The sequence below is a fragment of the Carcharhinus amblyrhynchos genome, chromosome 33 (assembly GCF_965287045.1).
Source record: "Carcharhinus amblyrhynchos chromosome 33, sCarAmb.v2.hapA, whole genome shotgun sequence".
NCBI classification, from domain to species: domain Eukaryota; kingdom Metazoa; phylum Chordata; class Chondrichthyes; order Carcharhiniformes; family Carcharhinidae; genus Carcharhinus; species Carcharhinus amblyrhynchos.
In genome coordinates, this window is record NC_137356.1 from 1,672,811 (window position 1) to 1,693,145 (window position 20,335).

A 20,335-nucleotide genomic window follows, 5' to 3' on the forward strand; every position below is an offset into this window, starting at 1 on the left:
GGTCTGGGTGCACATGTCCCTCCACTCACCTTGCATCACAAGCAACAGTAAATCAAAACATTTATTAGAGGCATTAACCAGAAATTGAGGGGCTGTAACTATCAGGAAAAATTGGCTTAGTTAGGCATTTTAGAAAAGAGAAAGATGTTATGGATCTTTAAGATTAGAATTTGATAGACTTGTTGGGGGGGGGGTGGGGCGAATCTAAGAACCATGGACATCATTACAAATAAATCCAATAAGGAACTCCAAAATATCTACTGTTATCCACAAGAGTGGTGATGACATGGAACACACTCTCACAAGGAATGTTTTAAATTTGATGTAATTTTAGGAATCGGTATCTCCTCACAGCTTTCCAAACTGGCTGGGAACAGACACTGTTTGGAATCAGGAAAGTTCCAATACTGAACTAAGAAGAGGCTTATTCCACTATCAATGTTAAATGTTGCTAGTTCAATACTGACAGAATTCTTCAAAAACACTCGGGTTGATATTAGCGTATTTATTGCACAGCAATGAATTACAAATCAGGAATATCCGTCTGCTATTTACATTCAGGCACAGCTCATGAAATGTCTGCATCTGAACCAGAGTCAGAATAATCAGCAACAAGTGAGCTAGTATTGGCATCAGAATCCATCACAGTCCCAGTCTGCAGAAGAAAACCAGTCTCCCCCCTTGAAGTACTGTCACTCTCTTGAATTGGATTGTCTGCAACGTGATCGACTCTGCTCGTCATCTGCAGTCTGGAGTCCTGATCTCCACTGACTGAGAGTGGTTGCTGCTTCTGGCTTGCTGAACATTCTCCCGATTTCCTTCGGATTATTCCCAGATCACTTGCAGCAATTCCGTTTGGGCTGTTTAAGGTTTTGTTCGTCAATATTTTACTCAATCCCAGTTTTTTTAAGGTCTCACCAGCCTTTTCTCCCACTGCAGCTTGGGGTGAAGCAAACCAGGACCGTGAGGTGATTTCCTTCCGTTTCATTCTCTGCTTGTCCTCGTAGGCTGTGTAAAGAATACCAAGACCATAAAAAACCAGGAGTAGGCCACCCTTGCTCCACCATTCAATACGATTATGGCTGATCCATTTGGGACGAGCACCAGAATCACTATTTTGCTGATATGACCTATGGTCTGTTATATACCACACAGAAACAGGACAATCAGCCTAACCAGCCCATGCCAATGTTTATGCTCCACGCAAGCATCATCTGCACCGACACTTGAGAAACACCTGACCTCCCATCTGATCCCATTTACCAGCACTTGGCCCACAGCCCTGAATGTTTTGACATGCCAAGTGCTCATCCAGATACTTTTTAAGGATGTGAGGCAAACTGTCTCCACCACCCTCCCAGGCAGCACATTCCAGACCGTCACCACTCTCCGATAAAAGTTTTCCTCCACATGTCTCTGGGATAGAGAATTCCAAAAATTCACTACCCTTCAAGTCAAATCATTTCTCCTCATCTGAGTCCTGAATGATTGATCCTCTTATCCTGAGACTGTGCCCCTGTGTTTTAGAGTTTGCTGACCAACTGAAGCAACCTCTCAGCACCTCAGAATTTTAAACATTTCAAAGAGGTCACCTCTCACTTTTCAGAGCTCCAGAGAATACAAGTCCAGTTTACTCAGGCCCTCATCGCAGGACAACCCTCCTCATCCCAATTTAGCGAACCTTCGCTGTACCCCCTCCAATGCCAGAACTGTGTACAGTTTTGCAGTCATGGTCTGACCTGTAGAAAGATTTCTTTATGCTGTATTCTGGCTCCCAGTAAAGGCCAGATGCCATTTGCCTCTCTGATTGCTGCAGCTGCATGAAAACTTTCATTTCTTGTGCAGAGAGCCAAGTCTCTTTAAACATCAACACTTACAAGTCTCACACCATTAAAAACTATCCATGCTTTTCTATTCTTAGGACCAAAGTGAATGACTTCACACTTCCCTATGTTAGACATTCCATGCCATCTTGTGGTCCACTCGCTTAATTTGTCCTTATCCTTTTGCAACTTCTGCATCCTCCCCACAGCTTACCTTCCCAGCTAGCTTGGAATCATCAGCAAAATTGGCTACATCACTCTCCGTCTCTTCATCCAAGTTATTGAGATGGATTGTAAATAGTTGAGGCCTCAGCGCTGATCCCTGTGGCACTCCACCACCACTCCCTGCCAACCAGAAACGGCCCCGTTATGCCCAGTCTCTGCTTACTGTTTTTTGGCCAGTCCTCTAATCCTTGGCTAATATACTACCCCCAGCTCCATAAGCCCTTATGTCATCCTGTAGTCTTTTCTGATTTGATTTATTGTCACAAGTATTGGTATACAGTGAAATGAATTGTTTCTTGTGCGCTATACAGACAAAGCATACAGTTCATAGAGAAAGAAACGAAAGGTGAGGAATGTAGTCTTACAGTCACAGCTAGGGTGTAGAGAAAGATTTTTGTGGTACCTTATTGAATGCCTTGTGGATATACTTCATTTACTTATTCTCTTTCATCTACCCTACTAGTTACATACACAAAAAATTCTAATCCATTTCCCTTTAGTAAAACCATGTTGACTTGTTGAAATTGTGTTGGTGTCGCTCCTGTACACAACTCCATGCACTGCTCTGGACTGAGTGCCGATCTGCTTTCTATTCTGCTGCTGAGCCCTGTTAAATAACACTGTGCACCCAGTCACTAACTACACCTCACTCAGGGAAGAAGCTTCTCACATTCTCTTCTATCTTGGTTGCTCTGACAGTGGATTTATCCAAAATGAGGCACAGCCCAGAACATCCTTTCCAAACATATAGTCTCAGGGCAATCCAGACTGAATCTCAGTGGACGAGGAGACTGACAGCTAATGGCACAAACAATTTTTCCACAACCCTGACAGTTAGCCACCAGTGACAGTGAAACTGGGCAAGTTCAATGCTCCCACATATGGGAAGAAGCCAAAACTCAGACTGCATCTGCCTGATTGAGGACATACTGAGTATAATCCACATACATTCTCACTCTGCTCTAATGACAAGCTAACATGCCCCAGACACTATCCCAGCACCTCCCCAAAATAACACTCAAAGATTAACCTGTCTCCTCAAGATTTTAGCTGACATTCAATCTCTTTTTAAACAGCCTGGGATAGAATGGATCAGTGTTCACAGAACTCCTACAGTGCAGAAAGAGGCCATTTGGCCCATTGAGCCTGCACTGACAACAAACTCACCTAAACCCTATAACCCCACATCTTTGCCCTGCTAGCCCCCTGACACTAAGGGGCAATTTGACAACAAGATCAGCTCCTATTTGAATGATTCAATTCACCCCTCCTGCTCTGGAGGGATTCTATGATTTTATGAATTGATCCCTCCCAACTTACAATCCATGGTGCGGAATTTGAGAAGTGAAGCCAGGTGCTTGTCATCCTCGGACTCCTGAACTAGAGGAATGCTGAGACAGGCTTTATTCCGAAGAGCTTCATCCTTTTCTTCCACCTCTTTCAACACCTTCTTCTCATCCTAGAGACAGGAGATGACATTAATCTAACAATGAATCTACAGGACTAATGGAGACATAGAAGATAGGAGCAGAAGGAGGCCATTTGGCTCTTTGAGCCTGCTCTGCCAATACGATCATGGCTGATCGTCCAACTCAATGGCCTAATCTTGTTTTCTCCCCAAAACCTTTAATCTCATTCGCCCCAAGTGCTATATCCAGCTGCCTCTTGAATACATTCAATGTTTTGGCATCAGTTACTTCCTGTGGTAATGAATTCCACAGGCTCACTGCTGTTTGGGTGAAGAAATGTCTCCTCATCTCCAAGCTAAATGGTCTGCCCTGAACTGTCAGACTGGCCCCTGGTTCTGGAACCCCCCCCACCATCAGGAATATCCTCCCTGCAGCGACCCTGTCTAGTCCTGTTAGAATTTTATAAGTCTGTATGAGCTCTCTCTCTCTCTCTTCTTGAACTCCAGCGAAAACAATCCTAACCTGGTCAATCTCTCCTCATATATCAGTCTTGTCATCCCCGGAATTAGCCTGGTAAACCTTCACTGCACTCCCTCGAGAGCAAAAACATCCTTCCTCAGAAAAGGAGACCAAAACTCCTTGGTGTGGCCTCACCAAGTCCCTGTATAATTGCAACAACACATCCCTGCCCCTGTACTCAAAACCTCTCGCAATGAAGGCCAACATACCATTTGCCTTCTTTACCGCCTGCTGCACCTGCATGCTTACCTTCAGTGACTGGTGCACAAGGGCACCCAGGTCCCTCTGCACACTCTCCCCTCCCAATTTACACCTATTCAGGTAGTAATCTGACACCTTGTTTTTGCTTCCAAAGTGAATAACCTTATGTTTATTCAAATTACACAGCATCTGCCATTGATTTGTCCACTCACCCAACCTGTCCAGATCATTCTGAAAGATCTCTGCATTCTTGTCACAGTTCACCCACCCACCCAACTTGGTATTATCTGCAAACTTTGAGATGTTACATTTCGTTCCCTCATCCAAATCATTAATATATATTGTGAATAGCTGGGGTCCCAGCACTGATCTCTGTGGCATCCCAATCGTTACTGCCTGCCAATTTGAAAAGCACCCATTAATTCCTACTTTTTGTTTCTTTAATAGAGCATAAATAATCATAAAGCACCCGTCAGGACACCAGGGACACAAGCAAGCCTTCACTAAGGATATTCTGCTTTCAATCTTGTGTCTATCTTCAGATCAGTGACTTGTATCACCCTCAAGGCGGTGCAGACACGGCGACACTGACTGCTCTGGGTGGGTGGGGTGCAGACACAGAGACACTGACTGCTCTGGGTGGGTGGGGTGCAGACACAGAGACACTGACTGCTCTGGGTGGGTGGGGTGCAGACACCGGGACACTGACTGCTCTGGGTGGGTGGGGTGCAGACACCGGGACACTGACTGCTCTGGGTGGGTGGGGTGCAGACACCGGGACACTGGCTGATGTTGGCCTCAGTTGAATATGTGTCTGGTGCCTCTAACTGACAACTTCACAGTTTGAAGATAATTGCTCACCAACGACGTACCCGGAATTTTTTGCGCAGCATGCTGTTAATGGCAAAGTCGTCTTTCCAGGCACTCTGCATCTCCTGGATGTTGGACAGGGTGGGGACAGCAATCTTCAGCTTCTCCTGGTCACCCACCCCATGTTCCAGCTTATACATGGGATCTGTCTCCAACTTCTTCTTCTCCTCATGTTCTGCAAGATTAAAGATGTTTGTGTTTAAATGTAGAAAACACAGCATCAGCCTCAAACCACGTCCTTCAGTCTCTTCTCCACATTGACCCTCCAGTCTCAGGCCCTCCCCACCCTCACATCACACCCAGACCCTCGCACCCCACTCTGCACCGACTCTCCAGCCCCCTCCTCGAATTGACCCTCGACCCCCAACCCTCGTGTCCTCCCAATGTCAATCATTGGCCCACAAACAGGATCCAGTGTCCCTCTTCTGGGTTACTAACCAGTAGTTAAAATTTGGTCATTATCCTTCATGTCCCATCGCTCCTCTTTGCGCCGTGCTCCACTCACAATCACATAGTCACAGTTCGCTGGGTCGGTTTGCATCTCAATGTAATTCACACACAAATGGCATTTCATCCGAAACCTGGAACACCCAACATCACATCTTTATCGAGAAAGAGTGGGAGACAGAGAGAGAGAAAGAGTGGGAGACAGAGAGAGAGAAAGAGAAACAGAGAGAGAGAGAGAGAGAGAGAGAAACAGAGAGAGAGAGAGAGAAAGAGCACTCAGGAAACGCAGATTGTGCCGTAGATGGTACCTGTAAATAGGGGTTGTGTAGTAGTTCCCAACTTTCTTCTTCTCGGCATTGTACCGGACACCTAGAACCAGGAAAAAAACCCATTGTAACTCCATCATTCCCAGTGCACATCTCCACCTACACTGTCCTCCATCACACAGTCCCAGGACAGGTACAGCACAGGGTTAGAAACAGAGTAAAGCTCCCTCTACACTGTCCCCCCCACCAAACACTCCCAGGGCAGGTACAGCATGGGGTTAGATACAGAGTAAAGCTCCCTCTACACTGTCCGCATCAAACACTCCCAGGACAGGGACAGCACGGGGTTCCTATTGCACTTTCTTCCTGATGGCACGTCTCAAAAAAAAAGCTGCAAAAATTTCTTGTGGAACCAAATGCAAAGAGCGGAGCTAACTGCACCCACTGTGACTTGACTCTTGACTTGGCATCTTGAAGGGAATTGCTTGATAGAGCAGACGCAGCACGGTTTCGTTAAGGGGAAGTCGTGTCTGACTAATTTACTTGAGTTCTATGAGGATGTGTCTAGAGCAGTGGATAGAGGAGAGTCGGTGGATGTGGTCTTTCTTGATTTTCAGAAGGCGTTTGACAAGGTACCTCACAAGAGGTTATTGCAGAAGGTCAGGGGACATGGAGTTGGGGGTAGGGTGTTAGCGTGGATAGAGGATTGGCTGTCAAATAGGAGGCAGAGAGTGGGGGTTAATGGGTGCTATTCGGATTGGCGGGTGGTGACTAGTGGAGTGCCTCGGGGTCGGTGCTGGAGCCTCAGCTATTTACCATTTATATAGATGATCTGGAGGAGGGAACCGAGTGTATGGTGTCGAAATTTGCTGATGACACCAAGATTGGTGGAAAGGCAAATTGTGCGGAGGGTGTGAAGAGTCTGCAGAAGGATCTAGATACGCTGGGCGAATGGGCCAGGAACTGGCAAATGGAATTTAATGTTGGCAAGTGCGAGGTGGTCCACTTTGGTAGGAATAATGGTAGGAAGGATTATTACTTACGTGGAGAAAAACTGCAGCAGGCGACGGTGCAGAGGGATCTCGGGGTCCTTGTGCATGAGTCGCAAAAACCCAGCCTGCAGGTGCAGCAGGTGGTCAGGAAGGCAAATGGGATGCTGGCCTTCATAGCGAGGGGGATTGAATATAAAAGTAGGGAGGTCTTGCTGAGGCTGTATAGGGCATTGGTGAGGCTGCAGCTGGAGTACTGTGTGCAGTTTTGGGCGCTGTACTTACGCAAGGATATTTTGGCCTTGGAGGGAGTGCAGAGGAGGTTTACTAGGCTGATACCGGAGTTGAGGGGATTGAGCTATGAGGAGAGGCTGAATAAACTAGGCTTGTACTCGTTAGAGTTTAGAAGAATGAGGGGAGATCTCATTGAGACGTATAAGATGATGAATGGGATGGATAGGATAGAGGTGGAGAGACTCTTCCCGCTCAGAAAGGACAGTAGGACTAGGGGGCACAGCCTCAAAATAAAGGGGGGGCGGTTTAGAACGGAGTTGAGGAGGAACTTCTTCACTCAAAGGGTGGTGAATCTCTGGAATTCTCTGCCCATTGAAGTGGTGGAGGCTGCCTCGCTAAATATTTTTAAGACGCGGGTTGATGGGTTTTTGATAAGAGAGGGGATTAAGGGTTATGGGGAGAGGGCGGGAATGTGGAACTGAGCAGCGACAGATCAGCCATGATCTTATTGAATGGCGGGGCAGGTTCGAAGGGCCAGATGGCCTACTCCTGCTCCTATTTCTTATGTTCTTTCTTATGTTCTTATGACTCAGCACCGTGAATTAGAAAGGATCTCACCAGGCTGAGCATCAAACCTCACCACCCCTTCACACACACACTCTGCATTTCACCAGGCTTACCCATTCCAATGTGCTTCCCACAGCCATCACACCAGATGTTGTATGGCATCTCAAACCTTCAGGGAAAGACAAGATTTGGATATCAGTAAACTTCAAAACTATTCTAATGGAATGATAATGATTTGCTTACCCTGAACTTCCATGTCCACAGAATCTGGTCCCTTTCTGCTGCACCACCTGGGCAAAGTGTGAGCTCACACAGTCAGCATTGGCAGGACATTTATCAGGACTAACAGGTGCACGACTGCCAAACCAACCAAGCCTCACCCCATTCTCCCACACAGATTTGGCTGGGCAGAAGCCATTGGTCAAATCTCCCCTGGTAACTGGCTCAACCTGACATCAATAGGAGCTCGAAAAACAGCAAGTAATCAGAAACGACAAGGTTTTCGGCGCTCTATAACACTACACTACAGCATGTAGTCAATCCCAACCCCCCACCACCATCTCCAGATACACACACCGGGGCCCGTCGCCCCCACGTCCACACACTCTGGGGCCTGTCACCTCCACCTCCAGACACACACACACACACACACACACACACACCCCGGGAGCCATCACCCCCACGTCCAGACACACACACCGAGAGCCACAGCCCCTCCATCTCAACAAACACCGGGAACCGTTGCTCTCACCACACTGCTCTAAGTGCAGTAGAAATTGGGTAGGCTGGAATATCAGACTGAAAGCGGGGACTCACCGGATAACAAGAATCCCCTGGGAAAGTTTCCTGGCCCTTTCCCGCAAAGGATGGCTGTTCCTGTATTTATTGAGGGAGCCATGCTGCCAGGGTCGAAAGACACATTAATATTGTTAAGAAATTAGAAGTAAAGACATCACAGCTTTAATGTCTGAGCAGATTTATCAGCAACCTAACCTAACCTCCCCACCCCCACCCCACTCCACCACTGAACGCAGTCACTGTGAAGGAATGGCCTAAATATATATATATGTATACCTGCTGCCCTTATTCTCCCAGGCGATAGTACATGCAGCTTTGCAATCTGCCATCTAAGGAGCCTTGGTGAGCCAATGCAGTAAATAGGGACACACGGCTATCACTGTGGAGGAAGGAATGAATGTTGAAGGTGGTGAATGGGGCCAATGAAACTGGAAACACTGGATGGTGTCAAGCTTCTTGAGTGTTGTGGAAGCTGCACTCATCCAGGCAAGTGGAAAGTATTCCATCACACTCCTGACCTGCAACAGGCTTTAGGGTGTCAGGTGGTGAGTCACTTACTGCACCCTGCCTCTAACCCATTTTTATAGCTACAGTAATCATAACACTGAAAGAGTTACCCTCTCTCCATAGACACAGCTTGATCTGTTGAGCAATCTCTGTTTGACTTGTTACTGGTCTAGTTTGGTTTTTGGTCATTAGCAAGCTCCAGATATTAATAGCGGTGAATTCAGTAATGGCAATGCCATTGAGTGCAAAGGCAAGATGGTTAGATTGTCTCTTGTTGGAGATGGCCATTGCCTGGTACATGTGGCACAAACGTTGCTGGTCTCTTAGCAGCCCAAGCTTGAATGCTGTGCAGGTCTTGCTGAATTTAGACACGGACTACTTCAGTATCTGAAGAGCAGTGTACAGTACCGAATGTTTCAGTGAACCTCTTTGCTTCTGGTCTTGTGATGGAGAGACGATTGTATGCAGCTGCTTATGAAAATATCTTTGTGGATACAGTCTGTATCTCTCACACACTGCTCAAGAACTTCACCTCAAACACAGCAAACTCTTACCTTGACAGGATCAAAGTCTGGAGGGTAATACTTATTCACGCCTTTCCGTTCCCCCTGTCGGAGAAAGAAAAATGGTCCTTTAATTAGAAAGGTCTTTTTCCTTTGAATGCATTCCTCTCCTCCCCAGTGGACAGAATTCTAGAAGTGATTTGACAAGGTGCCATACAAAATAACAGCTTGTGATGTAGGAGTGGCATCTCAGCAGAGATAGAGGATCAGCGGGCTAACAGGAAGAGTAGGCACAATGGGTCACTTTCAGGTTGGCAAAATGATTAGAGCACTGGGCCCTCAACTATTTACCATTTATATCAATGACTTGGATGAAGCACTGAATGTGTGGGTAGCTAAATTTGTGATGACACAAAGGAGAGTAAAGAAACATATTAAGGTTAAGCAGTGGGAAAAACTGGCAGAGTATAATGGGGGAAAATGTGAACTTTCCACTTTGACACAAAGAATAAAGTAGAGAGAGCTTGCAGAACTCAGTGGTGCAGAGGGATCTGGATGTCCTGGTACATGAGTCAGGAAACGTTAATATGCAGGTACAGCAAGTGCTGAGTGATCCATCATTATAAAGTTCTTCGAAAGGCTTGTCATGGCATGAATTCCAGCCTCCTGGACTACCTGGACCCACTACAATTTGACTACCACCGCAACAGGTCCACAGCAGACGTCATTTCCCTGGTCCTGCATTCAACCCTGGAACAGCTAGATAACAAGGACACCTATGTCAGACTACTGTTTATTGACTACAGCTCAACCTTCAACACCATTACTCCCACAAAACCCATCTCCAAACTCCATGGCCTGGGCCTTGCCACCTCCCTGGATCCTGAACTTCCTAACTCACAGGCCACAAGCAGTAAGGATAGGCAACAATACCTCCTCCACGATAATTCTCAACACCGGTGCCCCATAAGGCTGTGTTCTCAGTCCCCGACTATACTCTTTTTCATCTACGACTGTATGGCCAAATTCCCCTCCAATTTGATTTTCAAATTTGCTGGTGACACCACCGTAGTGGGTTGGATCTCAAACAAAGATGAGAATGAGTACAGGAATGAGATAGAGAATCTGGTGAACTGGTGCAGCAACAATAATCTCTCCCTCAATGTCAACAAAACGAAGGAAATTGTCATCGACTTCAGGAAGCGTAAAGGAGAACATGTCCCTGTCTACATCAACGTGGACGAAGTAGAAAGGGTCGAGAGCTTACACGTTTTTAGATCACCAACAACCTGTCCTGGTGCCCCCCGCAAGCCAACACTGTAGTTAAGAAAGCCCACCAACACCTCTACTTTCTCAGAAAACTAAGAAAATTTGGCACATCAGCTAAGACTCTCACCAACTTTTAGATACACCATAGAAAGCACTCTTTCTGGTTGTATCACAGCTTGGTATGGCTCCTGCTCTGCCCAAGACCACAAGAAATTACAAAAGGTCGTGAATGTAGCCCAATCCATCACGCAAACCAGCCTCCCATCCATTGACTCTGTTTACACTTCCCACTGCCTCAACAAAGTAGCCAGCACAATTGCGCACTATAGACATTCTCTCTTTCACCTTCTTCTGTTGGGAAAAAGATACTAAAACCTGAGGTCATGTACCAACTGACTCAAGAACAGCTTCTTCCCTGCTGCAATCAGACTTTTGAATGGACCTACCTTGCATTAAGTTGATCTTATTCTACACCCTAGCTATGACTGTAACACTACATTCTGCACTCTCTCGTTTCCCTCTCTTTGAACGGTATGCTTTGTCTGTATAGTGTGCAAGAAATAATACTTTCCACTGTATGCACATGACAATAATAAATCAAAAGGGAAATGGAATGTTGTATATGGAATGCAATATAAAAGTATTTATACACATGGTTTGCTGCAGTTGCACAGGATGCTGGTGAGACCAAATCCAGTTTTGGTCGCCTTATTTAAGAAAGTATATAAATGTTTTAGGAGCAGTTCATAAAAGGCTCACTCAGCTGATACTTGGGATGGGAAAGGATGATATAGGGCAGCATGGTGGCACAGAGGTTAGCACTGCTGCCTCACAGCACCAGAGACCCAAGTTCGATTCCCGACTTGGGTCACTATCTGTGTGGAGTCTGCACAATTCTCCCTGTGTCTGTGTGGGCTTCCTCCCACAGTCCGCAAGATGTGCGGCTTAGGTTCATTGGTCATGCTAAATTCTCCCTCAGTGTACCTGAACAGGCATCGATGTAGTGTAGCAAAAAGGGGATTTTCACAGTAGTTTCATTGCAGTGTTAATATATGCATACTTGTGAACTAATAAGTAAACTTTAAACTTAAACAGGTTGAGCTTATACCCAGTGGAATTTAGAAGATTGAGAGATGAATTTATTGAAACAGACAAGATCCTGGGGGAGTTTGAGAGGGTCAATATTGGGAAGATGTTGCCACTTGTGGGAGAAACTGGAATTTGAAGACATTAAAAATAAAAGGCCTCCAATTTAAAACAGAAATGAGAAGAATTTTTTTCCCTCTGAAGGCGATGAATCTTTGGAACTCTGTTCCATAGCAAGCAGTGGATGCAGCAACAGAGGCAGATAGATTCCGAACTAACAAAGACACCTGACTAACAAGTGAGTCAAAGGTTATCGGGGGATAAGCAGAATGTAGGATTCAGACCACAATCAGATCAGCCATCATTGTATTGAATGGCAGAACAGAGTTGATGGCTTACTCCTGCTCCTCAGTTGATTGCTGGTTGCACTCTGTACATCTCTGACTTGTCCACCCTTCGCAGGATTCCAGGTCCTGACACTAGCTGAGTATTTGAAAAAGGGAATTTAACAGTGGAGCCTCGGCCAGTTCTCACTGGTATCCATACTGACAGTTTCTGATAGAGTAGAGGAACAGGAACTCTGACTGAGATTTGCTCAAAAGTTACCTCTTTGAAATGTAAGACCAAGACTAGCTTCTCAGGCACCGTCTAGGCATAAACCAGGAGTCAGACTTTGGGACTGACTCGGGATCAAACCTTGATCAACTGGAGAGATGGTTTGCCTCAATACTTTGGAAAGAATCTTGAGAAATGATTTACAGCTGAGTCCCCTCACAGTCAGGCTTGCTGCAGCAACTCATCTCTCTGAGCAAATCACAAGAAATAGTATAGGCTAGTTGTTGCGGCAGAGATTTGGAGTGAGTGGTCAGATTGATTTTGGATTCAAACCATTGGTAATATTTATACAGGTTCATGTCTTCCTGCACATCTTAAACTTGTAACTAATTACAAAAACAAATAATTCTGATCCACCAAACATTAAGATAAAAGATTCACAGGTCATATCTCAACCTGCCAATCTCAGCAGTAACTCACAACGTGTCTGAAGATCAAACAGCATTAAAGGCAGGACTGAATTTTACCAGCTTAAACAGCACACAGCTCTCAAAGGATAAGACCACACATCCTTGGCTTTCAGATAGACAAGAATGATTGCCATTCTATGCATAAATATTCAAAACAACTGCTTGAATAACAAATTTACCATTGGCTATCTCTGAGCTTTCCGTCCAATTGCAGGAAATAGGTTCCTCTCCAATCCAAACCCCTGTGGACAAGAAGAAACTCAGAGTGAACTTTGAAGCAGTGTGCCCAGCTTCAGACACACAGAGTCACACAGACACACACATAGATGACAGTGCCTGGGGGAGGGGGCGCGGAGAGAGAGTGGGGGAAAGAGAAGCGGGAGGGGGCGGTGTCAGAGCTAGTAGGAGTGGCTCTCTCTCTCCCCTAGTTCAGGGCGAACACCAGCCAGGCTCCTCCCAGAGGGGCTGGGGGAGAGCCGAGTGCCGGGGTAAACGATCCAGACTGCAAATGAGACCCAAACCCCGTTTCCACAGCAACCTCCCCACCCGCCGCCATTTTACCCGCTCCCGGTGGTACCCTCACTGCGCAGGCACGTACTCCCCGTCACGACGTAAACACGTCGCTCCCCGCCCCTGACAGCTGGGACCCACCCCCAACAATCGGGCCCCGCCCCTGACTGTCCAGCTCCACTTCCAACAACTGAGCCCCGCCCAATGACAGACGGTCCCCGCCCCCTGGTAACCGCCCCGCCCCCTGGAAACCGGCCCCGGCCCCGCCCCCTGGTAACCGAGCCAGTGAGATGGGGAAGAGAAGATGGCGGCGGTGGGCTAGGAGTTCATATCCCACCTCAGTAATGTCCAGTTCAGAGAGTCTCCATCAGAAATACTCGAGCTAGAACAGGATTTAAGGTGAAATGGGGCAGGGACAGAATCCCAGAAATGTGATAGCAACAGAGAAGGCCATGCTGCCCACCGTGTCTGTACTAGCCCCCCCTGTTCAGTTTGTGCCACAGCTGGCCTTCTCCCTTCCTCATTCCCGGCATCATTCTCGCTAATCTTTCCTGTGACAGGCGGCAAGATGGTAAATAACCAAAGAGTTGTTGGTGCCAAGCCAATCGTAACATCCCTACAGTACAGAAAGAGGCTATTCAGCCCATCAAGTCTGCACCGACCACAATCCCACCCAGGGCCTATCCCTAAAACCCCATGCATTTACCCTGACACCATGGGCCGATCCATCTAACCTACACATCTTTGGACTGCGGGAGGAAACTGGAGCATCCGGAGGAAACCCACGCAGACACAGGGAGAACATGCAAACTCCCCACAGACAGTGACCCAAGCTGGGAATTGAACCCGCGTCCTTGGCTCTGTGAGGCGGCCGTGTTCACAGTGAAAATGGAACAAGCTGGGGGAGATGGGGGTAATGTTACTGGACTTGTCTTCCAGAGCCCCAGGCTCCAGCATTCAAATCCCACCATGGCAGCTGGAGGGATTTAAGTTCAATTAATAAAAATCTGGAATATAAAACTAACCTTAGTATTGGTGACCACTGATTGTCATAAAAACCCATCTGATTCACTAATGTCCTCACCCAGTCTGACCTACATGTGACTCCAAAGCTACAGCAATGTGGTTGACTCTCAGAGTACTCTGAATGTCTGAGACACTCAGTTCAAGGGCAAATAGGGATGGACAACCTGTCCTTCGTGGAGAAATTTTTCCGCAAACACACCTTTGACCACAAGGCGATTAAGCAGTGGTCAGCGCGTAACGTCCTTGGGGCCCTGAGAGAAAAGGAGACGGCGGATCCTGTCGGATGGTTCCCTGAGCAGACTGTCAGTGTCATCTGGCAGAACGCCTCATCACCAGAACTGACAAACAAGCACCAAGATCTGGCTTGGCTGGTGGTGAGAAGGGCACTCCCCGTCAGATCCTTTATGCACGCTCGAGGTCTCAACATCACCGCACGCTGCCCTCGAAGCGGCTGCGGGGCTGACGAGACGGTCGCACACCTCCTTCTGGAATGTGCCTTTGCAAAGAAGGTCTGGAGCGAGATGCAGTGGTATTTGTCGAGGTTCGTCCCGAGCAGCTCGGTGACGCAGGACTCTGTGCTCTACGGGCTGTTTCCGGGAACGCACACCGAGACAAATATCAACTGCTGCTGGAAGGTCATCAACTCGGTGAAGGACGCACTTTGGTCCGCCCGAAACTTGCTGATCTTCCAGCTGAAAGAACTGTCCTCGACCGAGTGTTGCAGACTGGCACATTCCAAGGGCCAGGTCTACGTGCTGAGGGACGGGCTGAAGCTTGGGGCAGCTGCTGCAAAGGCACAATGGGGAAAGGCCACGCTGTAAGGCCTTTTAACGGAGGCAGACCGAGGGCCCAGGAACTGCAGAATACCCTCGACCTGCGTAACTGTGTGCCAATCTGAACACTAACGGCACACAGTAATCTTTTGAGGCGTGTATATAGTTTTTTAAGTATTGAAATGTAATCATTGTAATTAGTACAAATATGTAAATATTGAGACATGGACATAGTTTTTTTTAAGTACTGAAATGTTAAGTAGTGAAATGTAGTCACTGTAGTTTTGGACAGATCTGCAAAAATGTTTTCATTCCGCATTGTTTTGCTACTCGAAGCCCTGTACATTGTAATAGATTACTTGAGATTTTTATGAATAGAGTATATTTTTGGAAAAAAAATAGGGATGGACAACAAATGCTGGCCTTGCTGCTGAGGCCCACAACCCACAAAAGAGATTTTTTTAAAAAATAAAGAAACAAAATGAGTCCAGAGTACATTCAAGTGGCAGAATAATGAACAGTAGGTGCCCAAAAGCAAGACTAAGATCAAAGTAAGCAAAGTGTTGGAGGTGAAGGATAGATATATGTGCACGGTAGCACAGTGGTAAGCACTGCTGCTTCACAGCTCCAGGGTCCTGGGTTTGATTCCCGGCTCAGGTCACTGTCTGTGTGGAATTTGCACATTCTCCTTGTGTCTGCGTGGGTTTCCTCTGGGTACTCTGGTTTCCTCCCACAGTCCAAAGATGTGCGGGTTAGGTTGATTGGCCATCTAAGAAATTGCCCCTTAGTGTCCAGGGATGCATTAGGTTAGAGGGATTAGTGGGTATAATGTGTAGGGAAAATGGGGGTAGGGCCTGGGTGGGATTGTGTTTGGTGCAGATTCGATGGGCCAAAGGGCCTCTTTCTGCGCTGTAGGGTTCTGTGATTCTATATTAGCAAGGAGGATTAAAAGGGTAAGCCAGCAGGAACTCAGGGTCACGGCCATGGTCTGAACAAGGGTGCTTGGCAAAGCGGTCACTCAATCTTCACTTGGCCTCCTTGCCTCGGGATTGCATTGTGAGCAGCAAATACAATAGCCTAAATTGGAAGAAATAAATCACTGCTTCACCTGGAAGATGTGAAAGGAGGGGGTAAATGGGCAGGGGTTACATTTCCTGTGCTTACATGAGAAAATGTCGTGGGAAGGGAAGGATACGGTGATTGAGGAGTGGGCTAAGGTGTCACAGCGGGAACAGTCCCTTTGGAATGCTAAAAGGAGAGGAGAGGGGCAGATGAGTCAGGTGGTGGTGAAAACTGTTAAATGCAAAGGCTGATAGAAGGTGTAGAAGGTGATAACTAGGGGAATCCTGTGATGGGAAGGTGTGAGTGCAGAAGTTCAGGAAATGGGCCATGGTGGAGGGATTCTTAGTTCAGGAAAAAGGAAGGCATTTCAAAAGCACAGGTATAAAAAGTTGCATCATGAGAGCAGATTTGACAGACGGATAAACTGGGAGATATTGTGTATAGTCCAGTAGATCTGAGTTTCTTGTCCTGTATAATTTAGCAGTAAGTGTTTATTAATTACTCATAACCATACACAATTAAAAATAGGATAAGGATTAAATAAGCTAGGAGCTGTCTCCATGCTTGCTCATACACATGCCTCTATCCAGCAAATGACTGCCCTCTAGACAGAGATCTCGTTCCTTTGCTTCACAGTGTGGGAGTAGTGGATAGGGGATTCCTTTCATCCCTCAAGATAGATGTGTGCTGGGAACAGATTTCAGATCGTCTATCTCAGTTGTCTTTTCAAGGGCCAAATCATCTCTCTACTGGAGACTGCATCATCTGTCAGTCCAACAATAATTCTAATTTATTTTGTTAGTCACAAGTAGGCTTACATTAACACTGCAATGAAGTTACAGTGAAAATCCCCTAGTCGCCACACTCCTGTGCCTGTTCAGGTACACTGAGGGAGAATTTACCACGGCCAATCCATCTAACCAGCACGTCTTAGACTGTGGGAGGAAACGGGAGCACCCGGAGGAAACTTATGCAGACACAGGGAGAATGTGCAGTCTCCGCACAGCCAGTGACCTAAGCCGGGAATCGAATCTGGGTCCCTGGTGCAGTGAGGCTGCTGATCTAGCCCTGATTAACTCTGATTTCAGGTCCCCATAGTCACAGTCTTCATCTATTCTGTTTAGCCCATTAATGAAAGAACAAGTTCTGTGTTAGACCTATGGTAAACTTTGTTCTTTCAATGGTCTGGTTACTGCTGAAATTAAAATTTGTGTCAAATGATGCTTTGATTCCTTGTCCAGCTGTTATATAGTCAGCTATTGTTCCTTCTGAGTAAAGCATTGTGTTAACCTGTTCAACTTCTGTCTTTTTGTTTAGACCTGAAGCAGTCACATATCTAAGGAATCTCTTTCTCCGATGTCCCTAATTGTGTGACTGGTCTGAGCCTTGGATACATCCAAACTGGTCTGGTAAGGTTGAACTTTGATCCATTTTCATTTAAAATTAAAAGTGTGTTAAAGTTTTAAACCCGGCGAGGAAATCCGAGATGGCACTGTTGAATTCTCAGTGAGATTTGCCCAGCTTGGCAATTTTGGCAGATTCCAGCCATTCTGCTTTTTAAAACTTTCAGCAGTGGTTCCCTGGATCAACTTTCCCCGCAGCATCAGAATATTTTCGGGTGGTGAAAGCACTGATTCCCAGCTGGTTTTTTAATTGCTGATTATTTGTTTAATGATATATTTTTTCTGATTGGAATGAGCTTGGACACCACTGGGACTTTATACAAGACAGGCCCCATTTTCCCAGTTATAATCCTGGGGACTCAACTGAGCTGTTCCCAAAGTTCCCCACATGGGCTGGGTTGCTGGTTTTGAATGTTCTGTCTGCCCTTACAGAATCATAGTTCTTCTAGCTCTCTTGTTGGGACTCCACCCTCCTCACCAGATTTGGGAACAATAGGCTTAACCTTGTCTGAAGTCTCCGTCCCATGAATAATTCCGCTGGGGTGATTCCTGGCATTATGTCAGGGGTGGTCTTGCAGCTGAATAAAAATCGTGCCGGTTTGGTCGCTATGGACTCTGGTTGCTCCTTCGTGCCAAGTTTAAAAGTCTGCAATGCTCGTTTGGCTAACCCATTTGATGATGGGTGAAAGGGTGCTGTCCTAATGTGTTTGGTTCCATTGGCAAGCTTGAAGGTCTGAAACTCAGTGTTGGAAAGGCAGTGCCATTATCAGAGTTCAGGGCTTCAGGTATCCCCTGCGTGCAGAAACTTTGTTGTAGTTTCTCAATGGTAACATGGGAAGTGGTGGAATTCATGCAGTGTATTTCCTGTGAAGACCTAGGCCAGAAACTCCCTGGGTGTTTTGTGAAGTTAGCCTATTTTACATTTGGTTTGGGCATTAGAGTGAGCACAGGATGTTTCACACCACATATGATTCAACTGACCTTCTAGGAAGCTTTTATCAAACAAAGTTATTTAAAAACACAGTTAGAATATAACAAGAATAATTAGCATTAGTTTTACTAATTAAAATACTTAACCAGGACCAGTATAACTCTCAATAGCCAGCCATCTCTATTGTTCCAATTTAAAGCAATACCTCATAGTCATACACCCTTCCTCAGAATTAGTCAGTACTAAAACAAGAATGCTCATGTGATGCTGGTTTTACAGCTTAGTAACACTTCTGCACAGAGATCTCAACAGCCGTTTTCAGGGGAGGATATATATATCTTCTAAACAGCAAAACCTCAGAGAGGTAAACTTAGTCTCTAGCAGCTTCCAGTCACCAACTTTAAAGAGAGAAAAGAAGAGATTCTTCTCCTTTAACTCAAAAGCAGCCTTTAAGCTTGAATATTCTGTGGAAAAGCCCAGCTTCCCCGTCACATGACCATACTTGTCAGTCATCCGAATGAAGCCGCACTCTGCAAAATCCCAAGGGAAAACAGCAGAACAACATTAGTTCAGATTATTTTGGCAATGAGTGTATGCTGAGTGGAATTACCATACTCCATGATTTCTAAATTACTGAGCTTGTCCAGCCAAGAGATGTTGATAATATGTCTGAGACAGTAACGATGGAAACTGATCCGTCTTTTCTCCTGCCTCACATGCACTGTCCTGGTTTCACTCTTTAGAGGAGTGCGCTGAGGACGCAGGCTTTCTCAGTCAGGTTGCTGTTATCACAAACTCTCTTACTCAATTTAGGCATAACAGCTACAAGTTTTGCAATGTGTTTAAGTTTAAAGTTTATTTATTAATCACAAGTAGGCTTACATTAACACTGCAATGAAGTTACGGGTTGATGGGTTTTTGATAAGCGAGGGGATTAAGGGTTATGGGGAGAGGGCGGGAACGTGGAACTGAGCCACGACAGATCAGCCATGATCTTATTGAATGGCGGGGCAGGCTCGAAGGGCTAGATGGCCTACTCCTGCTCCTATTTCTTATCCCCTAGTTGCCACATCCTGGTGCCTGTTTGAGAACACTGAGGGAGAATTTAGCACGGCCAATCCATCTAACCAGCCTGTCTTCCAGACTGTGGAGGAAACTGGAGCACCCAGAGGAAACCCATACAGACACAGGGAGAACATGCAGACTCCGCACAGACTGTGACCCAAACAGGGCCAGGATCTCGCAGTCTAAGAAAGGCAAATCCATTCCCCACTATTGTCTGCAGGGAAATCTCTTGATAGTTGCTGCAATTGCTGACGTCACCGTTGTTCTTGGATAGACTCACAGCCTTTGCATTACACATTCTGGGGCACTGCCTCCTCCCTCCAACAGAGACAGAAGCTTGTGCTGTAGGATTGGAATCCCCTCTAACTGGACTTTCATTAAATATAAAACCCCAACAGCTTCATGGGCATAAAGACTGCAAATAAATCGACCAAACCTCAACTCCAAGAGGCAAGCACTGGGATCTATCATCGGAAACAGTGGTCCTCTATGCAATTAAAACTGAGAGTCGATCAGAGCTGCTAACCCCAGACAACAAACCAACACTGACCATAGCTGAGGAGAAATGGATTTTATCACATGCATATCAATTTGGGAGCAAGATATCTCACCAGAATTGGGTTCATTGTTACGACCATGGAAACAACATCACAATGAGCTCTGACAAAAGGTCAGCCAGAATTGAAATGTTGGCTCAATTCTCTCTGATGTGGAGATACCGGCATTGGACTGGGGTAAACACAGTAAGAAGTCTCACAACACCAGGTTAAAGTCCAACTCGTTTATTTGGTAGCACAAGCCACAAACCTTCGGAGCGCCGCTCCTTC

The 20,335-nt window shown here is 46.3% G+C and overlaps 1 protein-coding gene across 2 annotated transcripts; it reads right to left on the reverse strand.

The window, feature by feature from the left end:
* Positions 1-490: 490 nt before the first annotated feature.
* On the reverse strand, positions 491-13,341 carry yju2b (YJU2 splicing factor homolog B). 2 transcript variants are annotated; one of them, XM_080216660.1, is made up of 10 exons: positions 13,300-13,341; positions 12,918-12,980; positions 9,410-9,463; positions 8,367-8,449; positions 7,664-7,719; positions 5,803-5,863; positions 5,486-5,628; positions 5,050-5,222; positions 3,369-3,507; positions 491-1,008 (listed from the first exon to the last, which is right to left on the reverse strand). In XM_080216660.1, exons 2-10 carry the CDS (start codon positions 12,918-12,920, stop codon positions 569-571), a joined length of 1,152 nt encoding a protein of 383 aa, XP_080072786.1. In that variant the 5' UTR covers positions 12,921-12,980; positions 13,300-13,341; the 3' UTR covers positions 491-568. The 2 variants fall into 2 exon arrangements, with proteins under 2 accessions (XP_080072786.1, XP_080072785.1); XM_080216659.1 differs by lacking the exon at positions 13,300-13,341 and having other exon boundaries at positions 12,918-13,055.
* Between the last annotated feature and the right edge of the window lie 6,994 nt (positions 13,342-20,335).